General features: G+C 41.3%; 1 protein-coding gene across 1 annotated transcript in view; it reads right to left on the reverse strand.

The window, feature by feature from the left end:
• gnpnat1 (glucosamine-phosphate N-acetyltransferase 1) overlaps nt 1–24,546 on the reverse strand; it is a 34,300-nt gene that overhangs the window by 4,644 nt on the left and 5,110 nt on the right. Inside the window, 5 exon segments of the mRNA XM_038778985.1 lie at nt 8,522–8,538; nt 8,540–8,584; nt 9,670–9,797; nt 13,818–13,880; nt 19,983–20,166. Of these exon segments, the coding sequence (XP_038634913.1) occupies nt 8,522–8,538; nt 8,540–8,584; nt 9,670–9,797; nt 13,818–13,880; nt 19,983–20,136 (407 nt within the window). The 5' untranslated portion in view covers nt 20,137–20,166.

Below are 24,546 nucleotides of genomic sequence, written 5' to 3' on the forward strand. Positions count from 1 at the left end.
TGTACACAGAATAAGATATGTATAAGAGAAGAGCACACATCAAACATACCAAAAAAAAAGTAACTTGTAGGGTATTATGCACCAGCTCAACAGCAGCAACTCTGTACAATTGGCAATATTATTTTTAACACATAAGTAGGCATCTGTTTGTGTGTGTGTGTGTGTGTGTGTGTGTGTGTGTGTGTGTGTGTGTGTGTGGAGGGGGGGGGGGGGGAAGACTGGGGAGGTAGATATACATTTGGGTGTCGGAGAAACAATTACAGAGGGCAATACTCGAAGGGTCTGGTGTTGGTGTTGTCCTCAAATCAAAGTTGGGGAATCATCAGCTTGGGCTTTTAACCAATATCGTTCTTAGCTATTTACACGATGCTAACTTTTTAAATTTAGAAATCAAGGGGAGGAGCCAGCTCCTCTACTACATGCTATCGCTCAGGTGTGCAAAGTTTAAAATGAATGACAAATCACATCGGAAGATTTGGGGATTTAGAAGCCTATAGATTGTAGGAAGAAGAGAAAGGTGAGGATTTCCAGTCGTAAGGAAGATTGATGTTAGTCTGGAGTAGAGCTCATCAACTTGGTTAATGTTTGAAGCTTTTACAAAGGAGAGAGGCTGGGGAGGACACAAACATTTTATACTCCCAGGACAAGTAGCTCCTACTTCACAGTTTAACCATCTTGGATGGGTGGGCTCTAGAGAAGTGCATCAGTAATTTAAGTATGTTAATGATACTGCATGTCTCAGATTTTAACAGACTTTTACACATAACAGCTGCAGATAATGTTTTATTTTCCCAGAGCTCAGGAAACTTGGCAATTAGGGACTGGCAACAAATCTTGGCTTTGCCAGCAATGTTCACATCCCATCGATGAATAAAAAAGATGAATGGTGGCGATGAAAGGTTCATGCTTAACTACCACAGTTCGTAGGTCAGAAGGAGAAGGAAGAGTGTCCCCCCCCCCCTTCCCCTCAAGAAAACCTTTGATCAGCCCTCCACCGACTCCCAACAATAGATTTCATGCCCTGCCAATTTCCAGGTAGCATCACAAAATCACCTGCTCCCTGCAATCTCTCCCTTGACCTAAAGCTCTAAGTCATAAAATAAGCATTTCACCTTCTTGTAGATCTTAATCTGATAAATGTTAAATTGTGTTGTATGTCTAAATATTTGACTCAGTAATTGAATTTGTTCATCTGGGACTATAAACTATTTCCATTCCCCTCATTTCTTTCCATTCATATTGAAACCAATATTGCTGTCATATGTGCAATAGCTGGGGTGCATAGAGATCGTCACAGGAGATACTAAGCCAGCACATGCGCAGCATACATAATGTGGCGCTTGCAGGAATTACCAGATAGCTGGCAGGATCATAAGGTGCTGCTACTTTTGCAGGAAAACACTGAGCACCAGTGTTTTCCTGCACCATGGCAGCACAGTGGTTAGCACAGTTGCTTCACAGCTCCAGATCCCAGGTTTGATTCCTGTCTGTGCTGCATCTGCATGTTCTCCCCGTGTCTGCGTGGGTTTCCTCCGGGTGCTCCGGTTTCCTCCCACAGTCCAAATATGGGCAGATTAGGTGGATTGGCCATGCTAAATTACCCTTAGTGTTCAAAAAAAGTTAGGCGGGGTTACTGAGTTATGGGGATAGGGTGGAGGTGAGGGCTTAAGAAGGGTGCTCTTTCCAAGGGCCTGTGCAGACTCGATGGACCAAATGGCCTCCTTCTGCACTGTAAATTCCATGATTCTATGAATATTGGGACATTACTTTCCAGAAGTGTTTACCTTGCAGGGAAATAGGAAAGCCAAGTAATTAGTGGCCATCTGTGAAGAAGGCAGGAGTGATCATTTGTTCAATAGGAATGCAGTGCATGATACCTATGAAGTGAAAAAATGCAGTAGCATAGTGGAAAGTGCATAGCCTGTGTTGTGGAAAACTGGCATTGCTCGTCCAATGAGCAACCAGAAAAACTGACTCATTGGAGTTGGAGGGTTTCCACAATTAGGGGGATAAAGACATATTTTTGGTTCTGGTTGCAACTGGATGGTCTCAATTTGTGTGTTATTCTCTAGTGCCAGGGCCAAGAGGCATAATGTGAGTGGAAACGTTTTGGGATGGGAAGAAGAGTGTGATATTATCAAAACTATCAGCTTAGAAGGGTTAATATAGTACTATGAATAGCCACAAGAGGGAACTATACAAAGCAGTGATGCTAGACCTTAGGGGAGGAGCGTAAGCAGGAGACAGAGTGAAGGTCATCAGAGCAGTTGGTGTGAGATGTTAGATTAGAGTTATACCAGTGAGTAAGATCAGCAGTAGGTGAGTGTAGTTAAATGTAATTGATCAATTCTGTATTCTAAAAGGAATAAGTATCGAAACCCATTTAGTGTAAATAAAATCATAGCTTTGTTTAAGTAAAAATTATACTGTGGTCTTTGTGGAACACTACGCAATCCATCCTAAATAAGCAACACAGAACACCACATGGTACCAGGAGTCTATTCCTTGAAAGAAATAGTAATTAGATTAGTGTAAACTAGCACTAGAGATTGACAAAAGCAATCCAGAAGCTACATCTCGAAAAAATGAACAGTAAAGACTGATCAGAAGATGAAAGGTCTCAAGAAGCCTGACCACTTCAATACATACACACGGTAAACTATGCCAGAACTGGGCTTTCTTTAGGAAAGAGTTTGAAGTCTTTAATTCAGCCTGCACGCTAGAAAATGCATCAAACCAACGTCAGATAGCTCTCCTACTAAATTTGGCTGGACCGCAGGCATTGGAGTTATTCAACTCATTTGAAATCAATGCAGGTGAGGACAAAAATAAATACAGCATGGTGTCCAAAAGCTTGACATTCACTGTAAGAAACAGGTGAATGAGACTTATGAGCGCTACATGTTTTGGAAAAGACTGCAGCTTAGAAGAGAGTCAGTGGATTTCTTTGTCACTGTTCTTAAGCTACGAGCGCAGTCCTGTAATTTTGCCTCAGCCTCCGAGTCTATGTTAAGGGACCAAGTTGTGTTTGGGATTAATGATGAACGGCTGCACGAGAAAATGTTGAGGAAACTGGTGTTGTCGATTGAAGGTGCCATAAATGTGTAAAGCCAGCGAGCAGGCATCCAGCGAATTTGCTGATTTTGTGGCTAAGGAAAAGAGCGCAAAATCGGTAAATGTGGCTGACAACAGCTGGTGGCCATTTTAATTGTGATGTCACGAGCGTGATGATATGCACTCGCTGTGGATACGCCCACAGTAACAAAAATTGTCTGGCAAGAGGGAAACATTGTTCCAACTGTGGCAGACTGAATCACTTTGCAGCATAGTGGCGTTTTGAACCAATTGTCCCAGTAACCAAATTTAAACACCATTATAGGGATGGCAGAAGGATCCAAAGTGTGCAAAGCGTTGAAAAAAAAATCAAAAAATCACAGAAGATAAAGAGGATCGCTCACCTTCCGCATTGTCAGCCATCTTCATGAAAGAAGCCATTCCCAAGATTGGATCGGGAAGAAAGACCAATAAACACCCTCAAAGATAATAAAGGAGTGGACTGTCTCACTTGAAATAAATGGTGAATTGATCCCATTGAAGATTGATACAGGAGTGCACACAAATATTATCACGTTGCAATCTTTAAAGCAAGCAATCAGAAAGCCTCTGATAAAGCAGTCCACATGTGAGCTCAAAGATTACAATGGTAACACGATAGCTACAGGGGATAATGCTGTCTCGTCGTGAAGAATGGGAAAATAGAGATACCCATTGACTTTGAGGTCGAAGAGGGTCAGAAATCTTCAATTGATGGTGTTGCTGCTTGGGAAAGATTGCAGCGTTGTTGCTGCTTGGGAAAAATTGCAGCTAGTGGAAAGGATTCACTCAACTGCTACCTCAGATGACACAGATGAAGAATCTAGGGAAGACCTAGGTGATGTGAACGATCTTTTCAAAGTTCATATTGATGATGGCACATCAGAAAACATAGCTTTGACTGATGCTGAAACATCAGAAAACATAGCTTTGACTAATGCTGAAACATCAGAAAACAGAGCTTTGATGCTGAAACATCAGAAAACATAGCTTTGACTGATGCTGAAACATCAGAAAACATAGCTGCTACTGATGCTAAAACATCAGAAAACAGGGCAACTACTGATGCTGAAACATCAGAACCCGAGTTAATTCGAATAGTGGAATCGCAAGTTTCTTTAATTTCTAAAATACTACCAGTATCATAGAACATACAGTGGAGGGCCATTGGGCCCAACGATGTCTGCACCGACACACTTCACTTCCACCCTATCACCGTAACCCAATAACCCCTCCTGCTAACTAAAGACCATAAAAGCCGAACCTGAAAAAGACTTGACGCTCCAGAAGGTAAAACAATACCTCAGAGAAGGATGACCTGCTGGATGCAAATCATCCTTTCAAGACATAAGAGATGATCTGACTACAATTGCTGGTGCCCTGCTAAAAGGAGACAGGATAGTGATACCTCCAGTTTACGTCGTAGGCGAGCCAGGTGTATTGACCAAGAATAAACAGAGAGATCGATCAGTATGTGCAAGCATGCCGGACTTGCACAGAGCAACCTGCATCAACCTGCACAGAGCAAGGAAACTATGCAACAGATGGAAATTGTGACCAGTCCATGGAACAAGGTGGGCATTGATCTATTTCATTTTATAACTTGACAGTCATAGACTATTACTCCAACTTTCCAGAGGTGCTGTTGTTAAAAGATTCGATTGCCAGATCTAGTGATAAAGGGCAACAAAATTGATTTTTGCATGCCATGGTATCCGCTTAAGTTGTCTCTTGACAATAGTCCGTGTTTCTCGAGTTGGAGAGGACAGTTTGCAGAGCAATATAATTTTAACCATGTGACGTCTAGCCCACATTATCCACAGTCTATTGGGAAAGCAGAGCAGGAGTTGGGATAATGAAGAGGCAAGTGAAGATGTTCCAAAAGGCAAGTGAAGATGGCCAAGACATGTCATTAGCACTGTTAGCTTACCAAGCAACACCGTTATCGACGGGTCTCTCACCTGCACAAATGTTGATGGGGAGAAGACTACGAACCACTTTACCACACATCATCAGTGCAGAAATGATAACAAGAAGATAAGTGAAAGAATCACAAAGAACAAAGAAGAAGCAACAAGAAGTCTACAATAGATATACCAAGCCTTTAGCTGAGCTCCACGAAGGGGACTTTGTGAGGATTCAAGATCCAGAAGGTGGTTGGCCAAATCTTGCAAAAGTTCTGAAACAAGTTCTACCTAGTGCAAATAGACCGAAGAGCGCTGTCCAGGAGAAACAGACTAGCATTCCTACGTGTCAAGCACAAGGTTCAAGCTCAACGTGAACAAGTTGTTCCACAAGACAACATATTCAAGGATATTGCCTTACCAGATCCACGTTTAGCACGAACACAGCTAGGAGATGGACTAGAGAAATCTAACGCATTGAATATTCCACTGAGACGTTCTACAAGAAGACGACCTTCAGAGAGACTGAACTTGCGACTGTAATTTAACCTATTCTCATCTAAGTTATGTAACTATCATTGACAAGCAATACTGTATGTACGATAATAAGATAGTGATAGTTGCTAGTTTATTTTGATAGTAATACAACTAGGTCAGAGTTTAAAAGAAATATTACAACCATGTAAAAATAATTTCTTTCACAAGGAAGGGGGATGTGGTATTATCATATCCATCCATCATACATAGGTTAATGTAGTACCAAGAATAACCACTAGAGGAAGCGGGCAGATACTACTATATAAAGCAGTGCTGTGAGACCTTAGTGTAAGCAGGAGACAGCTAGTGAAGGTCATCCGAGCAGTTGTGCAAGAAGGTTAGATTATAGTTATACAGTTAGTGAGATTAGCAGTAGGTGAGTGCAGTTAGGTGGTATTGATCAATTCTGTTCTAAAAGGACTAAGTATCAAAACTCAGTTTAGTGTAAATAAAATCATAGTTTTTTTTAAAAAAAGTGAAAGCTATTCTGTGGTTTTGTGGAACACTATGCAATCCATCCTAAATAAGCAATACAAAGAACACAACAGAGAGCAGCTAGAAATCATGACTCATTTAAGAACAAAATGCCGCAAGAGAGAGTACAACAGTGGCCTTTAAAGATCAGTTTCAGTCATTGGATTCTCGATTGAAACCTGAAGCAGCAAGGGTGGTATCTCACCATTACTCGCAATGTTACATACCGGTCTGGCTAGAGAAGAAAGAATTATGCACATCAACATATTGTGGCAGCATGGTGGCACAGTGGTTAGCATTGCTGCCTACGGCGCCTAGGACCCGGGTTCGAATCCTGGCCCTGGGTCACTTTCCGTGTGGAGGTTTGCACGTTCTCCCAGTGTCTGCGTGGGTTTCACCCCCACAACCCAAAGATGTGAAGGATAGGTGGATTGGCCACACTAAATTGCCCCTTAATTAGAAAAAATAATTGGGTACTCTAAATTTTATTTTTTTTAAACATATGGCTTAGGGACAAGGTAGAAGGGAGGCTTTCACATTCTGGGATGAGGAATGCTGTAGAGCAGCGTTTTTCAAAGTGTGGGTCGCAACCTGTGGGTGGGTCACAGGCAGGTATCAGAAGGGTCGCGGAGCTAAGGGTCGCGGTGATTGTGTGTCGGGTCTCAGCGCCGGATTTCCGGGTCCTTCTTGTTACCTGTCATAGGATCACGCTGCTCTCCTGCTCAGGTCTCGAGAGAGAATTTAAGGTAAAGTTTTAGCTGAAGGATTTTGTTTTGTGAACATCTCCCTAGCTTTCCTCATGGTCAAGGAGGAGGTTTAACTGCTGGGTTTTCATGCAGCCAACAGCTTTATGAGAAAAGCAATTGTGGCAGGATTTTGCTTTTGAATCCAGTCACAGATCCACCCTCTCATTCTGTCGTAGGTGATCCCATGGTGCTGTGCTGAAGACACACGAGCTGTGGGGTTATCACCCAAGCACTGGCTGATATTTATCTGAAATTGCAGCTTTGAGAGGATATTTTAACTATTCTCAGCAATTTACTGAGAGCTGAGTTGTGTGTGGACTTATTTCAGGGCCAGAGATCGTCATTAGTGAAAGAATAATGGGCTCAACAAAAGGATGACACCTCGTTTCCTTTCCTGCAGATTTAGTTTCTCTTTATGAAGAGGGGGTGCAACATGTACAGATTGTGAGAGAATTTGCAAATTTGTACAATCCAGGTTAGGAAGATTGGAACATAGGAACAGAAATAAACTACTCTTCCTCATGTCTACTCTGTCACTTAATGAGATCATGACGGGTCTGTATTTTACATAGCTACATAGAATTTACAGTGCAGGAGGAGGCCATTCGGCTCATCGAGTCTGCACCGGCTCTTGGAAAGAGCACCCTACCCACTACACAAGGTGAACACCTCCACCCTATCCCCATAACTCAGTAACCCCACCCAACACAAAGGGCAATTTTGGACACTAAGGGCAATTTGTCATGGCCAATCCACCTAACCCGCACATCTTTGGACTCCCATCTACTCACTATTGTTTTATAATCCTTAAATATTTACTAAACCCAAGCTATCAATTTCAGTTTGGAAATTCCCTCTTAACCCCGGGCTTTAACAGTTGTCTGTGGCAGGGAGTTCAGTATTTTAAAATATAATAATAATAATCTTTAATGTCACAAGTAGGCTTACATTACTACTGCAATGAAGTTACTGTGAAAATCCCTGAGTAGCCACATTCCGGCGCCTGTTTGGGTACACGGAGGGAGAATTCAGAATGTCCAATTCACCTAACAAGCCCGTCTTTCGGGACTTGTGGGGGAACCGGAGCACTTGGAGGAAGCCCACGCAGACACTGGGAGAAAGTGCAGACTCCGCACAGACAGGACCCAAGTGAGAAGCGGGGTACTTGGTTCTGTGAAGCAACAGTGCTAACCACTGTGTTACTGTGCCACCCTCACTCTAGAATGGCAGCAGGTTGGGAACCTAACAACGACGGTACTAAAAGAACAGTAGGATGCAAAAACGGTAGACGTGGTAATCATGGACGAGAGGCAAAGAGGGCCACAGTACAATGAAAAGTTAGGATGATTAAAAATGGGAAAAAGGCCAGTCTGAACGCTTTGTAACATCATGCACGAAGCATTTGGAATAAGGCGAGTCCCGAAGGTTGGCCCAGATCGCTGAAAAAAAAGTTTGAAAAAAAAAACACTGCTGTAGAGACAAGGGCAATCCCTTTGAATTGGACTCATACAAAGACATTTGTGGAATGAAAAAGACAGGCACTGGGGAAGATTTAAACTAAAGTCAGGGGATAGGGGTAAATGTAGAAAGAAAAAAAGTAAACTGATGAAGATTGGAAAGATACAGAAGCCCCCAAAAAAGTAGAGGCTCTTGTGAACAAAGTGTTGGAAGAAATCTTGAAAGTGGATAAATAACCCCCAGATAGACTGATCGGGGTCACTTCCAATGCCAAATACAGAAGTAAGATTTCAAAACAATCAAACTTACAGTTTCCCAAGCTGTTTTTCCTCTGCATTCATCACTTACGACAACGTCTTCTATTCTTCCTCGCTAAAATTTTAAAAAATTAAGGTTTCATTTAATGTAACATTTTAACGGTTAAATATAGACAAATTAATCATTCAGAACATTGATAAACATTTTCTCTACCACAAACTCATTCCCATTGCCAAATTCAAAATATCTTGTTAGGCAAATAGAACAGGTTAAACACAATTGCTTTAGCGACTGCAATCAGTTCCACAACTGAATAGTGTCATGAGACTATGATCCTTTATTGCTGAAAATATTTTTCAATTTTCAACTGACTGGAAATTTTAAAAATTTGAATGGAGACAAAGCAATGGTTTAATAATGCAAGGCCATGTTCAAGTTGAAGGTGAGAGACCATCAGGAGAGTGTGAAGAGAGAAACGTTTTCTATGTCCAGACGCCTATCAAAACGCGTAACTGTTTAAAGAAAAGTGAAAAAATGCAAAGTGCTGAATATGGAAACAATGGCTGTCACAGACACACCCACTCAAAACCTCTTGGAAATACACAACGGCTAAAATATTTCAAAGCAAGGCTACTAGGCTCGAGAGAGAGAGAGAGAGAGAGAGAGAGATTGCACAAGTGATTCAGGCAGTGTCGAAAAAGTGCGTTGCCTGGTTCGAGAAGCTAACTTGATTAGAAACATATCAGTGAACTGAGATCTTGCAACACCTTCTACATCTGACTGCAGATAATAGACCAGCTAATCTAAATCAGCTGCAGTGTTTAAGGACAATCAAAGGACACTTAACTGTATATACTTTACTTTTTTTTTATTGGAATCTGTCGGCGTGTGGGCTCAATGCTTGACATTGCATTTTTATATTTTTCTCGGGTTTAGCGGTTAATAAATTTGTTCGTACTTTGACTCAAAACGACTTTGTTTGAATGGCCCTTATTGCTGACACTTCAATAGTTAATTACATTCTGATCTGAAAAAGGCATAGCCTCGTGAAAAGAAATTTAAACCCTTGTTGTGATCAACCGAGGATGTTGAATGGAGGGTAGACAATTCGCCCCTTCTCATCTGGTCATCAACAATCGAAAATTCAGAACTCACAGAAAAACAACATTTGAATTTTACAGTATCAGTTGAAGACCTACCTTTGCACAAGTGTGTATAAATTTATGTTCAATTATTAGTGTTGCTGTAGCAATGACCTGTCCAAGCTGAGTGTCTTCAACAACAATGGTGTAATAATCTCCAGTTTGCTTCATGTGCTCAAACTTGTCTGAGTGATAATCAAAAAATAAATGTTCCACGAGTAAACACGCTATTCTCGGTTTTACCTTTGATCATAATTTATTCATTCCGAAAGGATTTATGCAATTGTCTCTAAAGCATTAAAACATGTCAATCCGCCACAGAAATGTTGTTATTTTCTCCCCTCCTACTTTCCCAGTTACGACTTCCAACATTATCCAGAAGTATGATGGTATACAGACAACCTGCATCAGGTAGATCACTGATATGTCCTCAAAAGTGGAATAATTGACAAGGCAAGAGTGAAAGGAAATGAAAAGTGGGTAGGGTGGGGTGAAAGAAATAATGCATGAGGGGGAGTATGGAGAAGGCGTAGAAGATGGGGGCGAGGGGTAGATTTTCCTGTCCTGCCAGTCACAGGAATCATATAGTCGCGGAACGGACCAGTTACAGGTCCATTGACCTCAGGCGGGAAATTCCGGCCATGGAGTGGATGCGGCCATCCAATCCTGCCCGAATAGTGAGCAAGGAGGAGTACACAGAGAGTGTGGATGAGGATAAAGAGCAGAGCAGCAGCAGAGAGGATATCATGGGGAATATAAGAAATAGGAACAGGAATGGACGATATGGTCACTCGAGCCTGCTCTGCCATTCGATGTGATTCTGGCTGATCTTTGGCCTCAACTTCACATTCCCACCAACTCACCATATCTCTTGATTCTCCAAGAAACCAAACATCTGTATATCCCTGCCTTGAATATGATGGGGCATCCACAACTATCAGGGGTAGAAAATTGTAAAGATTCATAATCCTGAGAATGAAGAAATATATTCTCCTCTCATATCTAAAGAAATGATACACTCCTCATACTGAGATTGGACCCCTGTATGCTTGATTCCACAGCTAGAGGCAACAACCTCTCAGCGTTTACTCTGTCAAGTCCCTTCAGAATCTTGAATGTTTCAATGAGATTAGCTCTCATTCTTCTAAACTCCAGAGAATATTGTCCAGATTTACTCAGACTCTCATTGTTGGAAGATCCTCTCAGCCCAGTAACAAATTTACTGAACTTTTGCTGCACCACTTTGAATGTAATGTACTCTTCCTTAGATTTGGAGACCAAACTGCACACAGTACTCAAGCGTAGCCTTGATGAAAGCCCTATATACGTATAGCAAGACTCCCTTATTCTTGTACTATAGTCCTCTTATAATAAAGGTCAACATGCCATTTGCCTTCCTAATTGCTTGCCGCAAACTAACTTTGTTTCTTTTACAAGTATACCCATGTCTCTCTGATCAACAGTTGGAAGTTTCATACACTTCAAAAAATATTTTGCTCATCTAATTTCATAACCAAAGTGAATAATCTCACACTTGCACACATTATATTTCTCTGCCACCTTGTTGCTCACTCACTTAACCTGCCACTTTGCAGCCTCTTTGTGTTCTCCCCACTGCTTACATTCCCACCTTGCCTCCCATCATCAACAAACGTGAATACATTATTCTTGATTTCTTCATCCAAGTCATAGATATAGATTGTAAATAGCTGAGGCTTCAGCACCTTCCATTTGTTACAGCCTGACAATTCCCCATGTCTGCCTACTCTTGGCTTCTTGTCCATTAACCAATCCTCCATCTCTGCTAAATATTATCCCCAATTATGAGCCCTCATCTTACGTACTAACCTTTCGGGTGACACATTACCAAATGTCTTTTAAAAATCCAAGTATACTACATCTACTGACTCCCCTTTATCTCCCCACGTGTTCCATTTTCAAAAATCGTGAATAAATTTGTCAATCACAATTTCCCTTCAGTAGTGGGCAGCACGGTGGTGCAGTGGGTTAGCCCTGCTGCCTCACGGCGCCGAGGTCCCAGGTTCGATCCCGGCTCTGGGTCACTGTCTGTGTGGAGTTTGCACATTCTCCCCGTGTTTGCGTGTGTTTCGCCCCCACAACCCAAAGATGTACAGGCTAGGTGAATTGGCCACTCTAAATTGCCCCTTAATTGGAAAAAATGAATTGGGTACACCAAATTATATTAAAGAAAATCCAATTTCCCTTCAGTAAAACCATGTTTGTCTAATCATGCAATCATTTTCTAAGTTCCTTAAAACTTTCTTAATGATAATTTCCGTCATTTTCCTGACGGCTGATGCCGGACTAACTAGCCTGTAGTTCTTTGTTTGCCTTTCTTGAAAAGCAGTGTTACATTTGCTTACTTCAATTTGCTCAGACCCTTCTAGAATCCAGAAACTTTGGGAAAATCATAACAAGTCATCCACTCTCTCTACAACTATCTCTTAAAGATCCCTAGGATGTAGGCCATCAGATCCAGGGGACTTGTCAGCTTTTCATCCTTCAAGTTTCTCCAATGCTTTTTCTCGACTTATGTTAATAACTTAAAATTCCTCATTCTTATTAGCAGCTTGATGACCCTCCTATTTCTGATATATAAATTGTGTCTTATATTGCGAAGTTGGCCAAAAAAATATTTGTTCATCGTCTTTGCCATTTCCTCATATTCCTTGATAATTTTTCCTGCCCCTTCCCCTAAAAGATCAACATTTACTTTAGGTATTCCTCTTTTTATATACCCTATAAAAAGCCTTACTTACAACCGTTATTCCTGGCAAGTGTACTCTTAAATTCTATATTCCCCCCTTTTAAAATCAACGTTTTGGTGGCCCTTTGCTGGTTTCTAAAACTCTTCTATCTTAAAGCTTATTCTTTGTAACTTTATACACCTCTGCCTTTAATTTAGTTCTATCTTCAAATGTTCTAGTAAACTATGGATACATCTTTTTCATTCAGATTTTCTTTTTGAATTAAACATATTTTTGTTGAACATTTTCCAGATAACCTTTGTCAATTTAATTTGCCCAATTTCTATATGAAAATTAAAGCCCCCCCCACAATTATTGCATGGTTTCCATTCAGACTGTCTTTTTGCCCACCTGCAATATTTATTTTCCAATCTTGGGCAGCTTTGTAACCATGACAAGGATTTTCCCATTGTGGTGGGTGACTCCGCAGCGTTTGCAACCAAAGTCCACTGACTTCAGCGGAAACAAAAATCTTACTGGCTGGAAAATCCTGATGAATGTTTCATGCATTTAAATAAGGAGACTTTACATTTTAACCATTCTTTGCATGGAACTTATTTGCTGATGCATTATTAGCATTAAACTCCTTGTCCCTCCCATACTACTTACATTTACCCAAATTGCTACATTGCTGTGTTGCCTAGACTCTTCTCTTCAGATTTCTAAATTTCCCATTACCTGACTTCTTCTTTCCTATTTTTGTTGAAAGCTCCATCTACAGCCCAGTCATACAGTTCACTAAAACGTTGTTCCCAGCCCATTTTAAGTGGAGTCCATCCCAAATGAAAGGGTGCGTGGACAGGAGGGAGTGCAAGGAGCAAGGTGGTAGTGGTGCAGAGCAGCAATGGGGGACAACAAGATTGAGAGGAGAGCGAAGAATGCAATAAATTATTATTTTGTTTGTCATATGTTCCCCTCTCCACACTATCTGCTGCATTTAGAGTACCCAATTCTTTTTTTCCCAATTAAGCAGCAAATTAGCATGGTCAATCTACCTAACCTGCATATCTTTTTAGGTTGTGGGGGTGAGACCCACGCAGACACAGAGAGAATGTGCAAACTCCACTCGGAAAGTGACCCAGGGCTGGGATCGAACCCAGGCCCTCAGCGTTGTTAGGCAGCAATGCTAACCACCGCGTCACCGAGCCGCCCTTTGTTTTTATTCTTTAACCAAGGTCTGCATGTTTTCTCCATCCCGGATGCCCTTCTGTAAATGGTGGTGAGCATTTTCTTGAATTGCTCTGGTCCTCATGCTGTTTCTTCTACTTTGTCATAATTGTCTGCTTCAACTTAATGATTGAGCCAATTCAGAAAGCAGTCCAGAGTCTCTTCACAAATTAAACAAACAGCTTTCCACAGCACTGAAAATTACGTCAATAGCAATGCAGCCCGGATAACTCAATAAATGATCATTTTTAAAGGTGCTGGTCCACTTACTTATAAATACTTCAGGCGCAACTGGGTCTACTTTTGTTAACTGTGCGAGTACCTTAAAAAGACCTGTTTGAAAATTAGAATGAAATATGTTACATCAGCATAATCAAATGGTTTTGGGACAAGTGAGTTTTAGACATAAGCTGGTAGATCTCAACTTTTGTGGGATAGTGTACAACAGGTCAATAGCACAGTGGCAGCCAATTTCATTTCTCCCCAGACTTTTATTTCCAATGAAGTCAATAGAAATCAAAATTGATGATGCCCATCACCTGTCATACACCATCATACAAAGTCAAGATCTATGCCAATCTGACTCACACCAAATCTACAATATCCTTAAAATGCTTGGCTGGGTTTAATTTATTTACGTGTCCCCACTTAAAATTATTAATTGTGCTGCAGGAGAAAAGTACCTTGTCGCTGTTTATTAGTAATTAAGTTCCATTTAAGACACTCCATTTACTAAACATGATATCCAATCTCTCATTGGAGAGATGCAGTGGAAGAGCTTAGATAGCCTGGATAAGATTTCTTGGTGCTGGTGTTTCTTATTCTCAAACAATAACTGATCCGTAATATATATGTTTAATTTACCAGCACTGTTCCAGATTGTCAAACAATAAACTAAACCAAAATAAATCTTTGGTCAGCTTCAATAGGTGTGCTCCTGAGGGGGCGGCCATTTTGGGGACAGTAAGATCTCAGATGCAGCAAGGATTTATCAACCAGCTAATGCGCATGCAAATATAGATATTAATAACTTAGGAGTCAATATTAATACTTTTATATATTTTCTCCAGTCAATTTTTATATTGTCAGTTTTGAATTAAAGAATACATTTTCACGTCACAATAATCTTTTTCTTAAACCTTGAACTACTTTTCCATAGTATTCCAGCAGTGCAGAAGGAGGCTATTTGGGCCACTGAGTCCGCACCAGCCCTCCAAAAGAGCACTCTACCCAGGCCCACTCTCCCAGCCTTTCCCAATAACTCCACGCATTGATCTTGGCCTGTTAAACCAACAAGCACATCTTTGGAGTATGGGGGTAAACCGGGACACCCAGAGGAAATCCACTCAGATGGAGAATGTGCAAACTCAGCACATGCAGTCACCCAAGACTGAAGGAATGTAAGGGTGCAAGACCCTCTTTGTGAGGGTCTTAAATGCCTACAATATCTAAAGCAGAAAACTGCCCATAATTTTGTATCTGATTGAAAGATGTAAGGACTACTTGTTTGCAAAGTGGAATATTTCACACAAGATAAAGAGTGGCTGGGAATAAGTACAAGAAAATAAATATAGATGGATGAAGGATAAAACTAACAATAATCTTGAAATTTTCTTACCTAAGAATTAGAACTGAAACTGTGCTGGAGATACAGAAACACTGGTCTAGCCAGTCCCTTGTCTGCATGTTCCTGAACTATATACACCATATTAGAATTGGCCATGTGGAATTGAAGTGAAGCAGCACACGAGGCGGGAGAGTGTCGTGGATAGCACGTATAGAGAAGTGGTCACACCGCAGGCTCAGACTCCACAGGCAGGAAGGGAATGGGTGACCACCAGGCAGAGCAAGAGAGCTAGGCAGGTAGTGCAGGAATCTCCTGTGACTATTCCCCTACAAACAAATATGCCGCTTTGGATACTGTTGAGGGGAATGACCTCTCAGGGGAAAGCAGCAACAGCCAAATTCATTGCACCATGGTTGGTTCTGCTGCAGAGGGGGGAGTAAAAAGTATGGGAATGCAATAGTTACAGGGAATTTGATTGCAAGGGGAATTGATTGGCGTTTCTGTGGCTGCAAACGAGACTCCAGGATGCCCTGGCGCGAGGGGCAAGGATGTCTCAAGAGTGGTTGTAGGGCATTCTGGAAGGGGAGGGTGAACAGCCAGTGGTCGTGATGCACATCAGTACCAACAACATATGTAAAAAAAAAATGAGATGAGGTCCTGAAAGCAGAATATAGAAAGTAAAGAAGTTGGACCACAAAGGTCGTGATCTGGGGATTACTACCAGTGCCACATGCTAGTCAGAGTAGAAATAGTAGCATGTATTGGATATATGCGTGACTGAAGGGATGGGTTTTAGACTCCTGGGGCATTGGTACTGGTTCTGGATGAGGTGGGACCTGTACAAACTGGGCAGGTTACACCTGGGCTGGACTGGGACAGATGTCCTTGGGGTGAGGGGGGGCGGGTACTTGCTAAAGCAGTTGGGGAGGTTTAACTAATATGACAAGGGGGTGGGAACCTATTTGAGGATTCAGAGCAGGGGGAATCAAGACCAAAAGAAAAGGATAGCAAGGAGAATAAGAAAAGTGATAGGCAGAGTAATCAAGGACCTGTATCAGATAATGACACTATAAAAAATAGTAGGGAGGAATAAGGAACATTAAAAGGACTAGCGTTAAGGCTTTGTACCTGAACGCACAGAACATTCAAAATAAAATGGATCAATTAGTTCAGCAGATGGATGTAAAAGGATTTGGTATAGTTGGGAATACGGAGACATAGCTTCAAGGTGACCAAGAATGGGAACTAAACATTGAGGGCTATTTGGTTTTTAGGAAGGACAGACAAAAAGAAAAAGGTGCTGGAGTTGCATTGTTGATTGAAGAAGATATTGATACAATATTGAGGCAACCAATAGTGTAGATGATGTGGAATCTGTCTGGGTCGAGAAACGAAACATCAAGGGGCAAAAAACATTCGTAGGGATGACGTACAGACCGCCAAACCGCAGTGGTAATGTTGGGAATAGCATTAGACAGGACATCAGATATGCATGTTGTAAAGGAACATCTGTTACTATGGGTGACTTTAATCTGCATTTAGATTGGATAAGTCAAATTAGTCACAGTACAATAGAGGAGGAATTTCTTGACTGTATACAGGATGGTTTCTCGAACAGTATGTTGAGGAACCAACAAAGGAACAGGGCATCTTGGACTGGGTGTTGTGCAATGAGAAAGGATTAGTTGGCAATCTAGTTGTGAGAGAACCCTTGGGGTGAGTGACCATAATATGATAGAATTCTTTATCAAGGTGGATAGTGAGTTAGTTGATTCTGAGACCAGGGTCCTGAACCTCAATAAAGGTAACTATATCAGTATGAGGCATGAGCTAGCTATGATGGACTGGGAAACATTAATGAAAAGAAGGACAGTGGACAGGCAATGGCAGACATTCAAGGAACAAATAGGTGAACTCCAAAAGTTGTTTATGTGGCGCAAGAGTAGAAAGGGAACTGGAGCCAAACCATGGCTTACAAAGGACATTAGAGATAGTATTAGGTTCAAAGAAAAGGCATACAAATTAGCAAGAAAAAGCAATCGACCTGAGGATTGGGAACAGTTTAAAATTCAACAATGGCAGACCAAGGGATTGATTAAAAAGGAGAAAATACAATTTTAAAGTAAGCTAGCGGGGAACATAAAACTGACTCTAAAATTTTCTATAGGTATGTTAGGAAAAAAAGATTGATTAAAAACTGGAGCAGCACGGTGGCGAAGTGGTTAGTACTCACGGTGCTGAGGTCCAAGGTTCGATCCTGGCTTTGGGTCACTGTCTGTGTAGAGTTTGCACATTCTCCCTGTGTTTGCCTGGGTTTCACCCCCGCAACCCAAAGATGTGCAGAGTAGGTGGATTGGCCACGCTAAATTGCCCCTTAATTGGAAAAGAATGAATTGGGTACTCTAAATAAAACAAAAAGATTGATAAAAACTAATGGATGCCCCTTAGTCAGAAACGAGGGAAGTCATAAGAGAGAGCAAAGAAATGGCTGAGGAGCTAAATTCGTACATTGCTTGTGTCTTTACAAAGAAAGACATGAATAGTGTACCAGGAGTTCTGATAAACACAAGGTTTAATCAGGAGCTGAAGGAAATTAGTATTAGTATGATTTTGGGGAAATTAATGGGGTTGAAGGCAGACAAATCTCCAGGGCCTGATAATCTTCAATCCAGAGTACTTAAGGAAGTGGCCCTAGCAATAATAGAGCCATTGGTAGTCATTTTACAAAATTCTTTGGACACTAGAATGGTTCCTACAAATTGGAGGGTAGCTAATATAACCCAGATATTCAAAAAGGGAGGTAGAGAGAAAACAGGGTACTATAAACCAGTGAGACCAACATTAGTAGGGAAGTTGCTGGAGTCCATTATCATGGATTTCATATCATAACATTTGGAAATCAAATCAGTGCAATCAAAATCAGCATGGAATTACGAAAGGAAAATCATGCTTCACAAATCTGCTAGAATTCTTCAAAGCTATAATTTGTAGAGTTGACCAGGGAGAATCGGTGGACGTGGTTTATTTAGACTTTCAGAAGGCTTCTGACAAGGTCTCACATAGCAGATTATCATATAAATTTAAAACACATGGGATTACGAATAACGTCTTGAGATGGACAAAATGCTGGTTAGCATATAGGAAGCAAAAAGTTGGAATAAATGGGTCTTTTTCCTGATTGGCAGGCAGTGACTAGTGGGGTATCGCAGGGATCTGTGCTAGGACCCCAACTCTTCACATTATATATTAATGATTTGAATGAGGGCATAAATCTATTATCTCCAAATTTGCGGATGATACAAAGTTGGGTGGGAGGGTGAGCTGTGAGGAGGATGCAGAGATGCTTCAGCGGGTTTTGGACAGGCTGAGTGAGTGGGCATATGCATGGCAGATGCAGGATAATGTGGATAAATGTGAGGTTATCCACTTCGGTAGCAAACATAGGAAGGCAGATTCTTATTTGAATGGGTGTAAATTGAGAGTTGGATACTCAGTGGGACCTTGGTGACCTTGTGCATCAGTCGCTGAAAGTAAGTGTGCAGGTACAGCAGGTAGTAAAGGTGGCAAATAGTATGTTGGCCTTCATAGCGAGAGGATTTGAGTATAGAAATAGAGATGTTTTACTGCAATTGTATGGGGCACTGGTGAGGCCACTCCCAAAGTATTGTGTGCAGTTTTGGCGTCCTTATCCAAGGAAGGATGTTCTTGCTGTGGAGGGAGTGCAGCGAAGGTTTACCAGGCTGATGCCTGGGATGGCGGGACTGTCATATGAGGAGAGACTAAGTCAGTTAGGACTATATTCATTGGAATTCAGAAGAGTGAGAGGGGATCTCATAGAAACTTTCAAATTCTAACAGGGTAAACTCAGAAAGAATGTTCCCAATGGTGGGGGAGTCCAGAACCAGGGGTCATAGTTTGAGAATAAGGGGTAAACTTTTTAGGACTAAGGTGAGGAGGTTTCCTCCCACAAGTCCCGAAAGATGTGCCGTTAGGTAATTCGGACATTCTGAATTTTCCCTCTGTGTACCTGAACAGGCACCGGAATGTGGCGACTAGGGGCCAATGTTAATGTGTGCTTACTTGTGACAATAAAGATTATTATTACCTGTGGAATTCACCACCACAGATAGTAGTTGAGGCCAAAATGTTGTGTAATTTCAAGAAGGAATTTGATATAGCTCTTGGGGCTAAAGGGATCAAAGGATAATGGGGTGGGGGGAAGGCAGGATCAGGGCATTGTACCTGATGATCAGCCATGATCATAATGAGTGGCAGAGCAGGCTCGAAGGGTCAAATGGTCTCCTACTGCTTCTATTTTCTATGTATGTTTCGGTGTAAAATATTTGGCAGTTAGCCGAGACAATTTGAATTTAAAAAAAATAAATGTAGCAATTTAGTGCGGGCAATCCACCTACTCTGCACATTTTTTGGGTTGCGGGGCGAACATGCAAATTCTATATGGACAATGACCCGGGGCCAGGATCAAACCCGTGAGGCAGCAGTGCTAACACTGTGCCACCGTGCTGCCCAGCCAAGACAAATTATCTGTAAATTTCTTCTGATTACTACATAGACATTGTATCACAATTCAAATAGTAAAAAAACATGAAAGTATAAATCCAGGCAAAGTAATATGAGAATGACAAAATAAACCGAACTTTTACAAGTTTAACTTAAAAAATACTTACCCGGATAAATATATTCCACAAATAAGCAAATGCTTCAAAGGCAAAATTAGAGTGAAAAGGAGTTTTAAATTTTAATTTCTTTCATTGACTCTTTGTTTAAAAGTTGAACATTTTACATCAACTTAAGTCAGTAATGCCATATATCTGCTGATAACATGTAAATCACATTTCAAACAGTACCTCGGTTGAAGTCAGCAGTACAGAGAGGCCTCATAACTAGTCCATCCCCAGGGTTCAATGGGGATATTTCAGGCGAGAATTTCACTACATTCTGGCTCCAGTCCAGGTCACTTAACATGATGGGATCAAACAAGGGTGTGTCATCAAGAATCATGGCAGGAGAAGCACACAGTCTGTATGTACACTGTTTTAAGAAAAATGTAAAATACTTTAAAAGCCCTAATCAAGGATTCATTTTTATTTACTTAGATTAATACAAATTCTTTAAAATAGTCAAGTATACTCATTCGAGGAGTAATGGTTACTGCACGTGAGCATGTTACCAGTCTGTAATGAACTCCAATTGGCTTTATTGGTTGGCCAATTGGAGTATGAGCTAATGATAGCTCATTGAGGGGGCCCATATAATCACCTGTGTAGGCTTTGTGAGCCAGTCTTAAGTTGACTGGACTGCTAGCAGCACTGTTTGTAGCTGCTCCTGTAATATCGTTATTGTAAATAAATATTGGTGTGGTGATGGAACTCCTGCCTCCCGTGGATTACTACAGTGGCGACGAGGATGGGATTTGAACCCACGCATGCATAGCACAATGGGCATACCGCCAGCTGAACTCTTAATGGGAAGGCGGCTGCGAACGAGGCCGAGTCTCCTTTTCCCAAATTTAACGGGGAAAGTGGAGAAACAACAGGAGGCCCAACGCAGGGGGCATGATAATAGTCGGCAGCAGAGACATTTCCAGGTGGGAGAACCGGTTTGGGTCAAGAATTATGGGAATGGACCAACGTGGGTCAAAGGCACGGTAGAGTCCCAAAGAGGGCCCATATCCTATGAGGTTTCAATAGGAGGTAAGGTGCTGAAGAAACACCTAGACCAAATAAGGGCAGCGGAACGACACCTGGAGGCAGGCGAAGCAGGGCCGCCTCAAGCTGGGATAGCCCAGACGGAAAGGATACCCACACCCCAGCCCCGAGCAATTTCTCCAGACCCCATCATCCAGTCATCAGAGTCGGAGATGGACACACTCGACGAGGCCGCCGCGACATCTCTCCCCGAGGAGGACGACGAACAACTTCCAAGGAGGTCGTCAAGGAAAAGACAAGCACCTATAAGGTACACCCCGCCCACTTCGGAGAACGACCCGGCGGACGACACAGAGGTGACGGACCCAGACATGAGGAGCAGGAAGAAGCTCAGAGGAATGCCAGCTGGCAGGAATTTCTCGGACCTTGGGGGGAAGGGGAGGGGTGTAATAAACTCCAATTGGCTTTATTGGTTGGCCAATTGGAGTATGAGCTCCCTCAATGATAACTCATTGAGGGGGCCCATATAATCACCTGTGTAGGCTTTGTGAGCCAGTCTTAAATTGACTGGACTGCTAGCAGCACTGTTTGTAGCTGCTCCTGTAATATCGTTATTGTAAATAAATATTGGTGTGGTGACGGAACTCCTGCCTCCCGTGGATTACTACACAGTCAATCATATTACATAGTACTGTAGCAATTCAGTTTAAAAGTAATGATGTGAAGAGACCCAAAAATGTCAAAAGTAAAATTGCTCAATTTGGAAAGAGTTCATTTCAGCGATTTAAGGGGTACAAAGCACAGATAGATTGGCAAAGGCAGTTGCAGGGTACAGCAGTCACAGAGCAATGGAGAACATTCAGGGAAGAGACCATTCAGGTGCAAACTAAGCATATTCCTTTTGAAGGGGATAGGTAGAGTATCCAGCCAGGATGTCAAAAGAAATGAATAATAAAAGAAAACAAGAAAAGCAGGTTTATGACAATTGATTTAGTTAGTTAATCACCAGGAAGATTATAAAAAAGATGACGCAGGGGGCAATGAAAAGTGACTGGGAAAGATTAGCAGGCAATATTAAACTAAATCTTAAAGCATAAAAAGAGTAAGCGGTTACTCAGGAAAAAGTTAAGAGTGGTAAGGACTCAAAGGGAAATGTCTTCATTTGAGGACATGGCTAAAGTATTAAATTAATCTTCTGCATTGATCTTCACAAATAATGCGAAGGCTATACTAAAAGGGTGGTAAGTTCTGGTAGTCCATTAATAAATAGAGAAAATATCCTAAAAGGTTGGCATTACTGAAAGTTGATATGTCACCTGGTCCAGATGGAATGTATCCTAGGTTGCCAGAAAAGAAAGCAGAGAATTTGTCACCTGTCTAATCTCCTAACTCGAGAACTCCCTTTGACTACTATTTTTCTGCATGCAACCAATTCTCTCATAGTGCTGGGGTATAATTCTTACTGCTAGAGCTAATTGGACAAAGCCGCCAAACAGCATGATACTTGGAAGCTTGGCCTTTTCTGAATCATTATTTAAAAGCAGCATTTTACAAATAAAAATCAACTGTTCACTTTAGCTAAGCTAGAACATCTGCATCTCATTTCACCATTTCAAATTTACATTTTATACGTTTCTGTAGATGATTTAGATATGGAGTTGGCCTTCATTCAAATCTTTCCAAAGTTTCTAACATGGACTTCATTCTGGAGGAAGTCTACCTATACTAAGATCAAAATTAATTGTAATTCTTCCAGTGTTTCTCAAATCCACAGGTTGTTCTTGCTTTGGCATTTAATTAAATGTTTAATCTTTGCCTTTAGGGCATCCAGCAATACTTTTCCCTAATTGAAAGAACAGGCAAGCTAGTCAGCACCGGCACTGGCCAATGCCGCAGTTACTTTAAACCAGTTAGTGGTGTGCAAAATGATGAATTCTTTCCCTTTTTCTGCCCTCCATCAACTTGCTACACCCTTGTGGGGAGGAAACTAACTGCTCCAGTGCATTTACCACTAAATTCCCCTATTCCATACATCACACAAGAGCACTAACACCATGGCCAATGTACACTAAGGTTTACATTTTTAAAAAACAAGCGATACTGAGATAGTGTTCAGGAACAGGATTTTTGATGCAGAACTTTACAAGATCACTTCAGAGAAACATATGGACGTAACACCAAAAAGTCAATTAACAGCTCCTGTTTTCAAATAACTCTTTAAAAAAGTCAGTCAGACAGGACAGTAGCAAACTGGTATCTCTTTACACATTGGAAGTAGTCATTTACCATTGCATTGCATTGATCATGTGTGTATATGGCTGAAATCTACAGCTGTGTACATATTAATGACTGGCATCTGAAGAGAATCTATTACTATACCTCAAGGTAGCAATAGAAAAAGCATAATTTTACAACTGGTACAAGGGGTATTGGTATTCCAATCAAGGTCCAGAGTGACAAAAACATTCTTTGTTTAATATTTAACATATAGAACATTACAACGCAGTACGGGCCCTTCGGCCCTCGATGTTGCGCCGACCTGTGAAACCATCTGAAGCCTATCTGACCTACACTATTCCATTTTCATCCATATGTCTATCCAGTGACCACTTAAAATGCCCTTATAGAACATGAGGGCATGGTCTACATGGTACTGGTTTCTTCAATTCTGTCATGATAACCATAAATGTTATCCATCCATTTTATCCAATTAAGTGAATAGTTAGCTTGTACCTAGAATGAGACTGCGGCAAAACTAGTTTGATTCAAAAAATATCTTGCGGGATTTATTCAAATATATTTTAGATTGGGAAACTTCTTTAAAGTTGAACAGTTGCTTGAACCCGTTTGTCTGTAGCCATTTTTCAAAGCTATTTATCGACCAGACTTGTTCAAATTGACATTTAAAGTCAGGCTGGAAAGTTTTTATAGATAAGGAGAGAGAAAAAGAGTCACTGCGCAAGAGTATTCAGCACAACAACCTTAAACCATTTACAAACCACTTGAGGAGCCAGTAAAATTTAATAACTACGGTTAAAAAAAATGTTCCTATTGCTCCTCTTTGCTTCTCCTGTTGGGGCTTGATAAACTTGTTTACTTAGTGCAGTATAAACATGCCACCCTCCTTTGGGTTATTTATTAGCTCGTCACAAACGAGAAAATAGAAATTTGGATACCAAGTACACAGCAGCTAGTATGTAGAGTTAATTTCACAACTCAAATACAAGAACCACATAACTACATTTCCTCCTCGCCCTCCCTCTTTCAGCTTTTCCCATGTTACACCTTCATATCAACCAGCAGTTGTTTTTTTTTTTGGCGGGTGGTTTTACAGCTGGATAACCTTCCTGATACCAACCTTCCCTTTTTATCCAGGCTGGGAACTGGTGCCCTACAGTACACGCTGGGCATGCCTGCATCAGAACCATGTCAATGAATCTACTTCACAGTTTGATAATGATTAATGTTTTCTGTGCATAAAAAGTTTATAATGAAAATGAAATGCAAATCGCTTATTGTCACAAGTAGGCTTCAAATGAAGTTACTATGAAAAGCCCCTAGTCGCCACATTCCAACACCTGTTCAGCGAGGCTGGTACGGGAATTGAACCGTGCTACTGGCCTGCCTGGGTCTGCTTTAAAAATCAGCTATTTAGCCCAGTGTGCTAAACCAGCCCCTAATATCACCACAACTTTATATATATTTTTTGCTTGGTTTGGAATTGATTTGATCTGCTTTATTAATGCTGGACGTTGACATCAAG

This window comes from Scyliorhinus canicula, chromosome 2 (genome assembly GCF_902713615.1).
Source record: "Scyliorhinus canicula chromosome 2, sScyCan1.1, whole genome shotgun sequence".
NCBI lineage: Eukaryota > Metazoa > Chordata > Chondrichthyes > Carcharhiniformes > Scyliorhinidae > Scyliorhinus > Scyliorhinus canicula.